The sequence below is a fragment of the Anas platyrhynchos genome, chromosome 1, assembly GCF_047663525.1.
Source record: "Anas platyrhynchos isolate ZD024472 breed Pekin duck chromosome 1, IASCAAS_PekinDuck_T2T, whole genome shotgun sequence".
In the NCBI taxonomy this organism is placed as follows: Eukaryota; Metazoa; Chordata; class Aves; order Anseriformes; family Anatidae; genus Anas; species Anas platyrhynchos.
In genome coordinates, this window is record NC_092587.1 from 44,476,613 (window position 1) to 44,490,717 (window position 14,105).

Consider the following 14,105-nt stretch of genomic DNA (forward strand, 5'->3'; position numbering starts at 1 on the left):
AGTTCTAAGACCCGATGGTCTGAGTGTATCTCCAAATAAAACAAGGTCTATTTTACAGTTTAAGTTCAGTCCAGCATCATTACGCTATACTTGAGATATCTTCTGAAAAGACAGTGGTCAACTTCAGCAGACTGTATCAAGGTTACGCACTAAGTTCCTTGGAACCTGCTTTTAGTATCACAAAACAATTTAAACTTGTAAGATACCTAGTGTTAGCCAAAGGTACACACTTAAGACCTTGGCATGAACACACACTAAGGACTCACGTTGCCCTTTCAGAACAAGTTAGGACTATGCTGTTCCTCAGAAAGCTATGTCATGCACAAATAACACTCAATACTTCATACAGATTTCACTTAATGAACATTTAACAATAATTTGAAGAACAAGGATCCACATTAGTAAGGTCATTTGAAATGAGCTATAGCTGATGATTATCTTGAGCTTCAACACATGTATACAAGAAGGTCTTCAGAGACACATAATTAATTCCACATTGCTTGACAAAGACAGCTAATTCAGTTATGATGGTCAAGCTGAGCTCAGGTAAGAATGGGAAGAAAACAAATGCACTAGTACAGGGTAGATATAGCTCCAAAACTAAAGTAGCTTGCCCTACACCAAGCAATGTGGTATGATCCCCACAAACCAGCCTTTCACAGACTGAACTTCTCCAGATTTCATCCTATGCAAGGCAAGGCATTCAAGTGTGCTGCTCTCTGGTACTATGAAAGAAATGAAAAATTCATGGTCTTCAGGAGGTTCAGTGAGGCCCCTAAAGACTCGAGAAAACTACAGCAAGCAGTGCCAAAGTTGATCAGCTTCTTTCTTGCCAAGAATAGCTACATTAAAAGTGTATTATCAAATGAGAAACATGTTCCTTCCACTAGCAAATTGCTGTACAGAAGTCCTGAACACAAGTCTGCAATCATACTGGATAGCTCAAGCATAAACCTGAGCAGAATATTTATTTGTCCATACTAAAAACACTGCTCCCTATTTGTACAGAAGAGCATGAGAACTACCAGGAGGCGCTAAACAGCAGTAACTTCAAGAATCAGGGAACAAAAATGTCTTCTCAGCAGGTAGTACAAGACCACCTGATTGAGGATTTTCATCATTTCTTTGCTACCATGGATAACACTAATCGCTTGAGCAACGCAATCAGGAGTTCTCACTAGGTACTGTAGTGCTGTATTATACACAAAATGTTACATATGTATGCTTATCACTCCTATGCCATATTTAATGGTTCTATGGAATATGGATAGTTGGGCATCATGACTTTCAGGACCTGTAAATGAATCTATGCACCTCTGAGTCCCAAAACTGAATCAGAAACCCAGTTCTAAGATGTGATAGAAGATACTCCTATCTATACTTAACGTGTAGCATGATGAGAGATTAAGGGATACTGTACATTTAAGGAGGGAAGCAAATATGCATAGAATGATCTTCTCAAATGCTGTCAGTGCTAAGAAAATTTGAGTCTTAAAACTCTCATTCAAAATAAGGACAGGAAAAATCCTGTGTCAAATAAGGACAAAGCCATTTTACAAATAGAATAGGCCAATAAATGACTTAATCCTCAGAGTGACTGCTTCCCACAAGTTCATGTACTCAGGTGACAGTTCAACTATGGACAGAATATAAGTATCAAAGGATAGCGGAAAATGACTGTGAAAGCCAAGCAAGGTGGATTGGCTATCAATGCATCTCGAAGTATCATTTCGCCTGCTGTTTACTCCGTCCAACCCTAGAAAACAAAGAGAAGACCACCGGTCTTGCAGCCGCAGAAGTGTACATGCCATTAGGCATAACTTTTTTTTTTTTAAAAAAAAAAGACACCTTGACCAAGCATGAATCTAATTCTGTTTTGTATGGTGGAAAATAGGGGGCTAGCTGTTCCCAGTGGCCAAGAGGCAAAGATGATAGTTGCTTACTGTGACCAATTCCTTAGCTAGTAGAGGATTTGAGATCCAAGTAGCTACATCAAATGTTATCAGCATTTATGTATCTTCAGATACAAGACATTAAGAGATGTTGACATCACAGATCTGCTGTCTAAACTTAGCTGACACCCTCCACTTCAGTTATACAAATCCTCTTCAGCAAAACCCATGGAAGCCACCTGAACACAATCTGCCAACACGGAAAGTGACCAGACTTTGTTTACACTAACTGTGAGTTGCTGGTAGTCCTACAAGAAAAAGTTCAAATGTCTCTTCTGTAGTCTCATGTCTTTTATCAGAGATGGCCCTTGATGAATTCTTAGTCTTCCTGACTAAGCTTGTCTTGTAATTTAAGTTTTGTTTTCTTTCAGACTTTTTCCCCACATTTTCCCAATTGTTGAGAGCTGAGCTGGGATTTAATCAAGCACTTTGCTTTTGTCATTCCCAGATGGGGTCACATTCCTTCCACACAATGGATGTACCAACATTTCCCAGTTGTTTCCTTGCTACCAAATAGGCTCTGAAATGAGAAATACAGAGAAAGTCAATAAGGTTTATGCATAGTATACATGATATTTATTACAATAAAAATTAGCAATTTCTAAATACAAATTGTTGCACTAAACTATTCAGTTATGGGATTAAAAGCACAGAAGGAAACAACTGACATTTGAAGACTGCTCCTACAGAAAGGAGTAGGAGAAACAAGCATGAACATGCTTAAAACATTTGTTTTTTGTCATAAGTTCACTATTTTATCTTCAGTACAATGTAGTAGGAAAAAGGCTTACTAAGTCAAGGAAATGGAGAAAAGACAAAGCCGTGCTACAAGAATATCAAACTATACTATTTGGTGAAGGGCAGAGCAACTGAGATTTAAGTGAAGGAGTTATTCTTTTTTTTTTTTGTTAGTGTTTGGGTTTTTTTTTGAAGCCATCCCATTTGGGAGATCTAAAAATGTTAACAACTGACATTAAGGTCTGAGTGCTATGCTCTATTAAAGCACTATGACTAAAATAATAGACATTATTCATACAAAAATAGTACCTAGGCCACTGAATATTTTAAAGACAAAATCACCACAAAAAAATCCCTGGCTTTACAAGTGAAACCAGTGAGTCTGCTGACCTGTAAACCTGCTTTTGGCTGCAGAAATCTCTTTTGAGAACAGCATATTTTCATTTTAATTTGACTAGTTAGTGACTATTTCACTCACAGTTAAGAAACCAATTGACTGGAAAGAACAGGAACGCTTGCTTAGCATCTTACAATTGACTAGACCTACAATTCTGAAGGGGATCGGTAACTTGAACAGGTCGGCTCTGTTTAAGGAACCACTTTTTGTCATTAATGAAATAAGCAAAACCAATATGTGAGCATTTCAAAAGCCACATAAGGCTTGCAATGCTTTTAATATGTTTAGACTAACAAATACCAGTTTCCATCCAACATTCAAGTTCGCGTCACTCTACTCCTTCACTCTCACAATGTGAAGCAAATGTGTGGCTACTACCATTACTAACAGGAGAAAATTTCGGGCATGCTAACCCAAGTGACTGCTGCCATGTGAGCATAGTCTGCACATGCATATGTTAAGCTATATATCATTTCAAGTACGTAGAAATAGTTTCTCCTTGGTAGAGAATAATGCAAGGTAACATCTTTTCAGTTAGAAGCAAGTTAGAGATGCTTAGGAAAATAACAGTACATATACAAGGCACAATCAAGGTCTATCAAATGTACAGCAGACAGCACTCGAGAGAACAGCTATTATTTTATGATGGACTCATTTCAAAAAGTCTTCCCCAAATCTTTCAGCCAAAATCCCCAGATAAGAAACTTCACTGCTCTTCTTCATACAGGAGCAAACCATCTGAGAACTTTAATTGCACTCACCACCCTTGGCACCAAGAGCAGTTTTCTATTAAGTAATTGTGCATGACATACTCATATGCTTTAATATGAGACCTTGCTTTCATATACATATATTCACATTCCATTTTGCAGTAGGAATCCTGCATTAGCATATGCATTATAAACAAGATGTGCCTGTTGAGAGCACAGTACCTACTATAAACTTTCCTACAATAAATGTATTTGCCAGAATTTTACTGCTTTGCTATTTTCTGCACCTCAGCATATTAAGTGATCACAGCTGATGCACACCATAGTTGACATGAATTAGAATACTACTTAGATCTTTTCCCCAGAAACCTTACTACACACAGACAGGAAATATTCTAACATACTGCACTCAAAGTCACATACCTGGTTCAGAAGACACTCCACACTTCAAAAAGTGGTTTCTTCAGACTTCTTTGATGCTGCCATCAATGGGGTAGCTCAAAATGGTTTATTCCCAGGATCTCAGTGGGGTCTTGGTACCACAATATCTTTGTGCCACAAGGAGCATACTCCTCAGCCTCCTCTACATAGACCTTCTACAATCCAGTGAAATAGCAGCAGCTCTACTTAAGAACATCTTGCAATCCACAAATGAAAGTATCAAGAATATAATCCTCATTGACTGTGAAAGAAGAATCCTTGCTCTCCTGGAATAGTTGGTGATGTGCTTCCTTCTGAAGGTAGTGCTCATTCCAGCTTTTCTCCCAGAACAGTTTTTCTGAGCAAATTGTATCCAACTCCGCAAAATATTTGCATATCCAAACACATGCCAAATTATTCCACATCATAGTTCAGCTGTGGCTGTATCCATATGTCAGAGAATCCACAGATACCCAGAGGAAGTGAATACCATGCTGATTCTGTGATTTTTCCAATATATTCCACAAACTTCCAATAGTAAATGATCAGAGATGACTGAAACAGTTGTTGGCAAAGAGCAGCATAATAAATCCAGGTACACGAAGGAACTTACACAAACAAGGAAATTCCAAAAATCTCATGTTTGTACCAGCAGAGTAGAAATTTGCTTGTACTATGAGAACTACTATAACAGCATGTCTCATCTACAGCAGGTATTGTTTGTGGAGACCAATTTGGCCGATGACAGGTAGATCTTCCTTGTAGATTATACAGCTCAAATACTGCAGCAAATTTGTGCTATTTGTTAACAAATGTATGTTGCTGTGGGATAGCCTTCAAGCTTGCAGTGGCATCCAGACACAGGTTAGTAGCAAGAGCTCTAGTGTAGCCAAAGCCCAAAAGAACAACAAGAAAATGACTGGAAGTGCTTATAGAAAGCTGTGTCAGTGAATGAAGATAGTGAACTCAAGTAAGATTACTCAGGGTCTGAGAAGGGAGCTGTAACATGAGACAGGAAGCCAAAGGCATAAACTGAGGATACGATCACAATTAAGTAACAGGAGAAAGAGCTGACATAAGTAGCTGTGATTAGACAAAGAGGAAGGCCAGGCAAGAAAGTTACAATCAAGGAGTATTGTTAGAATTAAAGAGAAGATATCAAGAAATAATTTTATATTAAACATTGATGATAAGGAAGTAATAAGGTTAAGTAAAACACTAAGGAGAAGGAAAATAATTCGACGGAAAAGTGGGCAACTTAGTGAAGTTGAAGTTTATATTTGTAGTCAACCACAGTACCAGCCAGATATCAATCAAGAGATAGGGAGAAATTAAGTGTGACTCTCAACATACTACCTTTAAGCATTTGGCAACAAGACCAGAATACTAGACAAGTAGACTTAGCCTAGATTTTGAAAAACTTTAAAATTTAACACCATTGGATATATTTTCCAAGACTTTTACATGTTTAGTGTCCAGAAAAATGGATTAAGAGCTCCAGTGCCACAAAACAAGCAGGTGATTTATAAGCTTGCCTCAGACAGCTCGGCTACTTTAGCTGAACCTTGGGCTCTCAGCAAACCCCTGATGCTGTAATCCTCACTGTCCTTCCTGAAAAGACTCTGGCAATGCATGAGCACCCCAAATCACTGGACTTTTTACTTTTGGCAGTTCTCCCAGCATCAGCATGCCTTGGTTCTGATCCACAGCTTCCCCTATTAATCCAGTTCTCAATTTAATAAACCAAGACTAGCAGTTGCACAATGGCTTTGATATGTATGCAGACAGAATCTGAAAGATCCAACACCTCACCCTTGAGCTATGCCATTACTAGAAGAATGTTTCCCCGAAGGAAAAGGATGTCTTTGGTACCAACACAACGCAAGAGCCTTGTGACACGTGCAAGGCAAGCCGCTGTTCCAGGATATTTACCTTTCTGCAAGCAGGACAAAGTCCATTCTCATCAGTGCGGATACGATGCCAACAGAAACGGCAGATTTGGTAGCCACAGGTGCAAGGGAAGAAGTTGATGTCATCAATCTCCAGAGGCTCCATGCAAAGGGGGCATTCCACAGGGTCTTCCTTAGCATCAGGGCTGCGAGACATCTTTATATGTTCGCAGAGCAGCAAAAGTTTATAATAACTTAATAGATAAAGAAGGTCAGCACTTGAAAATCTGCAAGAAAAAAAAAAAACAAGAAGCAATTAGTATTTTTGACAACCTTCGTTTTGCACCTCTTAATATTTCCATTCTCCACCATTTGCCTCCTCCCCACACAAGTTATCTACAAAAACAAAAGCTACCTGCTTTTGTTTTATAGATACCTGCTTTTGTAGATAACTTGAGTCTGTCTGCCCACTCACGAGCCACACAAGTAACATGAAAGATGCTATTGGTGATGTGCCTCCCGACCTGGATAGGCAAGCACTTCTTTGACAACTTACTAGCCTGTATTTCAAGCTGTATGGTCACAAGGAAATACTTAGATTGTATGATGTATGCTTAAGTTCTGCCAGTTCCTTTTAGTGACTGCTTGCTTCAAGTCTTCTACAAATTCAACTCAGGACTTCACGTTCAAGACCAATTTATTCCTCCACTCAGGGATTTGGAACAACATTTAGGTCATCCATTCAGACTTTTCAGTGGGGTTACAGAATTATCGAACAGAAACAATGAAAGCTTTTTACACAGAGTGGTTCATTTCATTGTTCATCCCATTTCTTTAGTACAGAGACCAAACCTTAAGATTAATTTTTAAATAGTGTTTGCCAAGGTTTATAAGGTATACAACTTTCTGCACACAAACAACTTCTGTAAAGTCATTTATGCTTTTCACCAGCACCTCATTCACACTGAAGTCCAAATATATACACATGCTCAAAAATACCACCCTAGTTTTAACCAGGGAAGCAGACAGTACAATATTTCTGGATCAGAATTTTGAAAAAGAACCAAAATGCATGTTTTCCTTCAAAATTCACTACTTTAACTCATTTCTTGAGCTCAATCATTTGAGTATGCTTCCATTCTGTTAGTTTAAGAATGAAGAACGAAAAAGTTGTTGTCACACTCAAAATGGACATAGTCCTCACCGAGATATTCAATCAGTTCTGTGTTTTTCCCCCTCTTTCCTGAACTAAAAGTGTGGATACTTTAAGTGGTACCTAGTCTCAGCAAGTCATCTTTACCTGCTGCAGGAAACACACGTGTATAAGGCACCTAATTTTATTACTTCACTTTAGTTCTGTACTTCTTTTGGAGATAAAACCACACAACTAGACCCCCCCCCCGAAAAGCATGTCTGATATGCCAGTTACACCTACAGATACAGCCCTCCTTACCCCAAGCATTGAGAAATAAGTATGACCATCCAGCTACTGATTCTGGTCATGATCTTCAACATACGCCAACTTTTTTACAAATAAGGAAGCTCAAAAATACACTTTAAAAATCCAGAACCAGAACTGTTTTTCAGTTACACCTTTCCCCAAACAGACATTTCCTCTGCGTATTCCTGAGCTTCCTGCACTACTGCTTCGCTCAGTCACAATTTTACCAAGAAGTTACCACCAAGTGTCATGCTGAGCAGACCAAGTAGGAAGTTTCTGAAAGTCAAGCACTACTCTCTAGCTCCCCCTTCTTGCACACTATTCTGCAGATGTATTTAGGATTTAACCACACACAATTTGAAATCTCCTCTACTTTCCCAGCAAGTTTTCCATTTCATTACTTTCCAAAAATATTAGATCATACACTATCCAATTTCTCTCCAGGCTTTTAGGAGCAAGTCCAGAGAAATTCTCACATCCACCTACTCGGAGAGTGACATTTACTCCTATCCTTGGGAATGTGTGTTTTGAGACCAATCCCTTGGCTCACAGATTTCCGTACACTGGAGCCCTAGCCTTACGTATCTTTGGTTCAGTACTCACAACCACAAAAAACAGTTCTGTTTATGATCTTCTGTCTCTAAACCACACTTCCTTGCATAAAGTCTATCTTGTAAAGCCCATGAAGTTCCAGTTAAAGTTGGGACCTCTCACTTTACAGGACAGGATCAGCTCTGCATGAGCGTGCAAAGCTTGTCCCTGTTCCCCACAAAAATTCTTCTGCAGGTGGCCAGGAGAGAGCCCCAAGGAGAAGCAGTTACACACCCACACAACCAGAGCACCAAATGCACAGCAGAGCAGAAAGAGCATATAGCCTCACACAGAACAGTTGTATTGCAACCAGGTGTGTTCACCAGCTGATACCAGCAGCCTAGATTAACTGCACTTTACACTGTTCTCATAGCACATGCTGCCTCGAGGTACAACATACGATTCTGGTGAACACATAGCACTATCCTAAAAAAACAGCTTTAAGTCCCATTAAATGCTCACAAAGTAAGGATGGAAGAACAGATTTTAGATGCAGTAAGCATTATTTTCCTCATGTGGCATGCACTAGCAACAACACTGTCCTCTTTCTGACCTTCACAGTGATTGAAATCAAAATGTTGAACTCCTACAATAACATAGCAGGTTTTATTTAATTATCCATGATTTCTTTGGTAGTATATAACAATCACTCTGACCACCTCAAAAGCACATTATGGGGCCTTACCAGTGTTTAGACAGAACAGAATCCAGCCTGAAAGGAGGAAAGGATTAGCTTGCCCAGGAGCTGTCTTGTTTATAAAACCCATTTGCATCGGTTGAAGGGTCAGAGGGATTGTTAAAAGGCCACAGCACACTGTTTAATTGCTTGTTACGCATATAACTTAACACACACTTCTACAGCAACCTTTATACCTTTTGCATTGCCTGTATGCAAGTTACATTTATTATAACAAACTTCTCACATCTGTATAGCAGCAAAACCATTACAACACAGAAGTGACATTAAAACCAAAGCACGCAATAAACTGCACAGATTTTGCTCAAAAAGTTTTGAGTAGGATTTGACTTTGTCATACAACTTCAAACAACGGGTCAGAAAGCAAAAAGCACAGTCTGACCAAGCCTGTACTCATTTCACTGCACGTCTGGCTACTTTGAGTCTACTAAAACATATCTAAATAAATCCATACTAGTACAGGTGTAGTTAGAAGCGCAGCTTTGAAGAACTTCAGTCATCACAATAAAACTAGTGAATTATGAAGTTTGTGTGGAATCTCTGCTAGGAAATGTTATCGGTTCATGTGAAAAGACTGTGACATTATCTAGTGCCTCTGGGATATGCAGACAAGCTCTAAGAAAATTGCAACATGATTAACATTTATGAGCTGTTTAAGTTAACACTAAGAGTTCAGCATCTGCTAGCAATAATGCCAATAGCTTGCTTCAGTCAGTAAATGGCTTGTTATTTTACAACTAGGAGTAAAGAGCAGCTGTATGCCATGTTTCTTGAAATTAAGTGAAAAGGGGTATTTATTTACCTGGGAAAAGACCATTCAAGCATCCTATTTAGAGATTCTCTCCAAAGCGTCTCCATTTCAGGAGGCTTTATATACCAGGGACTCCGCACCAATTCTGCATCAGAACAGTGCTCAGTTTTTCAAGCCCAGAAAAATAACGTGCAGAGTGAGGCAGCATTAAATGCATTGTTCATACAAAGCTACCAAGCTATCAGTTTAACTGGTCAGCTAAGAATGAAGTTTTTGGAAGAGCCTTAAAGATTAACATCATAGTAAAAGTAATGCAGTGACAACACGACACAAAAGACAGAACTACCTGCTGTATTTAATCTACAGTATTTGGTCTTTGGGATCAACTTCCCAGAGATAAATTTAATAGCATCTCAGGAAAAGTGGAAGAAGGCAGCACACATGTGCATACACACACACACTGCAAGCAGCTAGGATTTGTCCATGCTCTTTCCACAGCACTGACGAGTGCAGTCAAACAGCACTCCGGCAGCTCCACATCCTGTTTATAGAAGACTGTGCCAAAACATTCACACACACAGGGACGGAGCAAAGGTGGACAATGTCCAGCAGCATCTTAGAGCTGGTGATTTTGTAATAGGTAATAACCAGAATAGAGAAACAAGTAGTTGGTATTGTAGAAGGGATAAGGCATACTACTATGAAGTTCCTTTCTTTTCCAAATCAGTATGCAAAGTGAAAGATATTTTTTTAACTTTAGTACTAGCTGTTATTTCAATCCATTTAGCATGCAGACACTGCCATTTTCTTTTTCACTTGAGGTGAGCAAATTTAGCTTCCTACAGGTTATCTTCATCTTCTTTACTGAGTTTTAAAAGAGGGTCTTAAAGGGGAGTGGGCAGAAAGCACTTGCTTCTTACCCATTCTTTTTACGTCAAGGACACCTATTCAAGACTTGAAACAGAAACAGAACCTATCTTCTTATGATAAATAGTATAACATTTCTACTTGCTAGCAGTTCATTTTAGGAAAAAAAAAGTGTTCAATTCCTCTTTCAGGAGGGCGGCTAGCTCCACGGGATACAGATGCCCTCTTCCCCTTCATCAGACAACGGACTGAATCACGCTTTGCTACTTGCTTTAAGACAGTGATATCACAGTCAGAAGTTGTCAAAAATCAAGTCAAGATAAGCTTGAATAAAATACCCACATCCTAGAAAATATTTAGAGGCCTCTTGAAGGACAAAAATCCAGGCATGTGTTAGCTAATGTTTCACATAAAGTTCAAACACATTCAACACTTGAAGGGAAACAGGTCGGAGTCTATGCACTGAACCTTTAGTAAAGGTTGGTTAAACTTGCGCAAACTCACTCACACATTTTTTCACAGCCTTGTATCTTTTGAAACTTGTCAGACCCTAAGAAGTCTCAGAAATGAACTGGGGATTCTGCCTGCGGAACCTCACACAAAAGGCAGCCCGTTGGAAACTCCCATTCTCATTGTGTTGAAGGATCAATTCCCTTTTCAAGCCTAATCTCTACTGTGATCCCGTTTAAAAGCTGGAGGTAGAAAGGTAGAACATAAATTAGAATGGATTACCCCGCTCCCTTGACCTAGCAGAGCGGCAGCTCCCTCAGCACAGCACTCTCCTCCAGGCAGGGCAAGGCAACGCTGGCCTTTGTTTCAGAAGCCCTCGGCTGGACCAGGTCCTTCCATGGTACTTCTGCTGACAGCAAAGCAGCCTGATTTCCTTTTGTCTCCGAACGTAGGAAAGGCTGTCATGGTGACCACTGCAAGGTTTACTTCAAAGCCTTTCACAGGCAGGCTGCACAGAAGCGAACATTTTTACTTCTAAGCACACAGAACTGAAGGAGATCCAGCAAGTCACTCAAGGCCCCACAGAAAACCTGTGGCAGAGGAAGATCAGATATGCACGTCCCAAATCATGAACCACTAGCCTAGTCACTAAACCTTCTGGCCACACACACAATTCACAAATCTGGGGACCTTCTCCAGGCCATCCCTCTGACACACTCATCTGTCATTTCCCAGATGTCTAGAGAAGGAGAGAGATCCCTTTCTCCCCCAACCTCCTAATTCATAGCAACACATGGTGATTACTTCAGTTCCCTGGTTAGTGACACTACGTCAGGAGACTGGGCAAGAGTGCTGAAAGCTGGGTTTTCCTGTGAGGTTTTTGACATTGTTACTGACTCAGAGCTACGACACTTCTGTGGCAAGCAAGGAAGCTCCAGTTCATCCAAGTTAACTCTCACTTGAGGCAGAGAAGGTTCATGGAAGAGGCCATAACTGAAAGCTCTGGAGAGTCCTGTGCTCTAGGCCACCCCACAACTGCCTGAGGATGCCCCCCCGTGTGTTCTCAGACTGGTCATCCCTTCTCTTTGTCTATCTCTTCAAATTCTGCCAGCCTAAGCACTTGTACTGTCTCTTGAACCAGCGAGACCAAGAAAGAGTCTATTTTTGCTGGCTCATATTTCACCTAAATCAATTCCCTGTCCAGTTCGTCACACAGCCATGCAAAAGCTTACATCAGCACAGAGACGTAGAAATGCGCAACTGGGGATAGCAACTGCTCAAGCAACACATTCAGCAACAGTGCAAAAATCAGCCAAAGAACTCAACTCACAGCTTTCAACACAATGCCCTCAAGGCAGCCTAATAAAAAAAAGAAGTCAGGTGGCAGCTACTAAATGAAAGGGGTACTAATCTTTTTCTATAAAAGTACTTGCTGTTCACACTGGATTAAGACACTTTTGGGGGCAAAAAAAAGTTTTGTACCATAAAAAGTGATTTGCCCTGATGTAAACTGAGCCAAGAATTGTTCACTGTAGGCTTATTGTTATAGGACTTGGAGCTTTTCAGCATAAAGGGCTATATACTACCAATGATGCATGAATACCTGTTAAGAGATTATTTACTCAAATAAGTAACTTCCTTAAAAAGCATGAACGGAATCAAGGTGTTAAGTTTTATTCAGAAAGAAAATAGGCCAAATAAGATTCAAATTCACCCACAATAAAGCTTCGGGTTCAACAAGCAAACATTATTCTACCACCTAGGTAGATTCATTCATCAAAATCAAAAGCACAAGACTGACCTGTAACTGTATAAATTTCCCATCAATTTCTAATTCATGTTACAACTTGAACATTACTGTTCTTTATTTTCTTTCTACATGTCCCCATTTGATCTTTTTGTACCTATACCTCCACTACATGTAAGTACAACATGCCAAGAGCACTTAGATAATGAATTAGAAGCAGGCTATGAAATTAATTAGTCAGACACCTTAAAAGCTTGTGTCACAGACAGTGACCACCCAATATGGGAGTATATATCCCAGCATGATTAATTCCCATTCCCCAGATCATAAGCAAGAAGTGCTTAAGCAACAGCAGAAACAAAGGCCATATCTATATAGATGTGCATACAGCAAGTTATATATCACAAATTATCATGAAGCATTGCACACACCAAAAACATCATGCAAGAAAAAAAGAAAATAGATCTATCAGCTACCATTAAACACGAAGCAAGTTCTAATCCACCCTGAATTCCGTAACTCTCATTATGGATGGGCACAGTTACTTCTGTTCTCCCTGTAACTCTGAAGGAACACTAGCATTGGACAGTGAAATATTCTTTCCAAGTCCTAATATACCAGTTTTCTCTGTGTATGAGGTCTAGCATATTGATTTCATTGTAGCAGATCCACATTCTAGTACAGAAACATTATCAGACAATCTGAACAGTACTTTGGCAAAATAAAGCACTTTGTAGAAGGCAGATGGTTTAGAGATTAAAAGCTTTGTTAATGCATATATATATATATATATATATAAATTTGTGATATGACAGCATTTAATTGTAAAGGTAATCACTAACATAATAGAGAGAATTCAACACCAGTGCAAAGCACCCTGGCAAACCAACTGCCTAATGTTATTGTAGCTGGCTAATGCTGTGCATCTACTCAAGTTCCCTGCAGCAAGGCACAGTCTTAGTGATGGCAGCTGTATTTCACTGAACTGGACCTCACGTGCTTAACAGAGGTTTTCAACATCCATTTTTCCCCAATGCTTTTACCCCTGAAGCCAAAACACACTGAAGGGGTCAGGCTACCACATTAGTTCTACCCTTCCCCTTTTGCCCAGCACTTCAGCCCATTCAACTCCCTCTCCCCAGGAGCAGCTCAACTCTTTGCTCATCTCCCAGGCAGCCCTCTCCTTGTCTCCCACTTTTTGTAGGTCTCCATGATGCCATTCAGCCCGTTCATATTTTCATAGGATATATTCATCCACTAGAGGAGAAATACAGTTTGCTCCAGGCTTCTGGCTGTTAGACTCTTTTTATCAGTTTGTTTCCTTATCCACAGAAGAAGCAGTAAGAACATGCCATTCTGTAATGAAAACATCTTGTGCTAGCTTGTATTAGATTGCATACTTAATAATAATAGCCGCTATTCCCATATCCAATTATAAAAAAGCTCAATTCTGAA

The 14,105-nt window shown here is 39.7% G+C and overlaps 1 protein-coding gene across 9 annotated transcripts in view; it reads right to left on the reverse strand.

Moving 5' to 3' along the window:
• Nucleotides 1-14,105, reverse strand: part of CNOT4 (CCR4-NOT transcription complex subunit 4) — a 72,680-nt gene that overhangs the window by 33,935 nt on the left and 24,640 nt on the right. For all 9 annotated transcript variants that reach the window (XM_027452772.3, XM_027452775.3, XM_027452743.3 and 6 more), the window contains exon 2: nucleotides 6,150-6,393. In XM_027452772.3, the coding sequence (XP_027308573.1) occupies nucleotides 6,150-6,323 (174 nt within the window). In that variant the 5' untranslated portion in view covers nucleotides 6,324-6,393. The remainder of the gene's footprint in view (nucleotides 1-6,149; nucleotides 6,394-14,105) is intronic.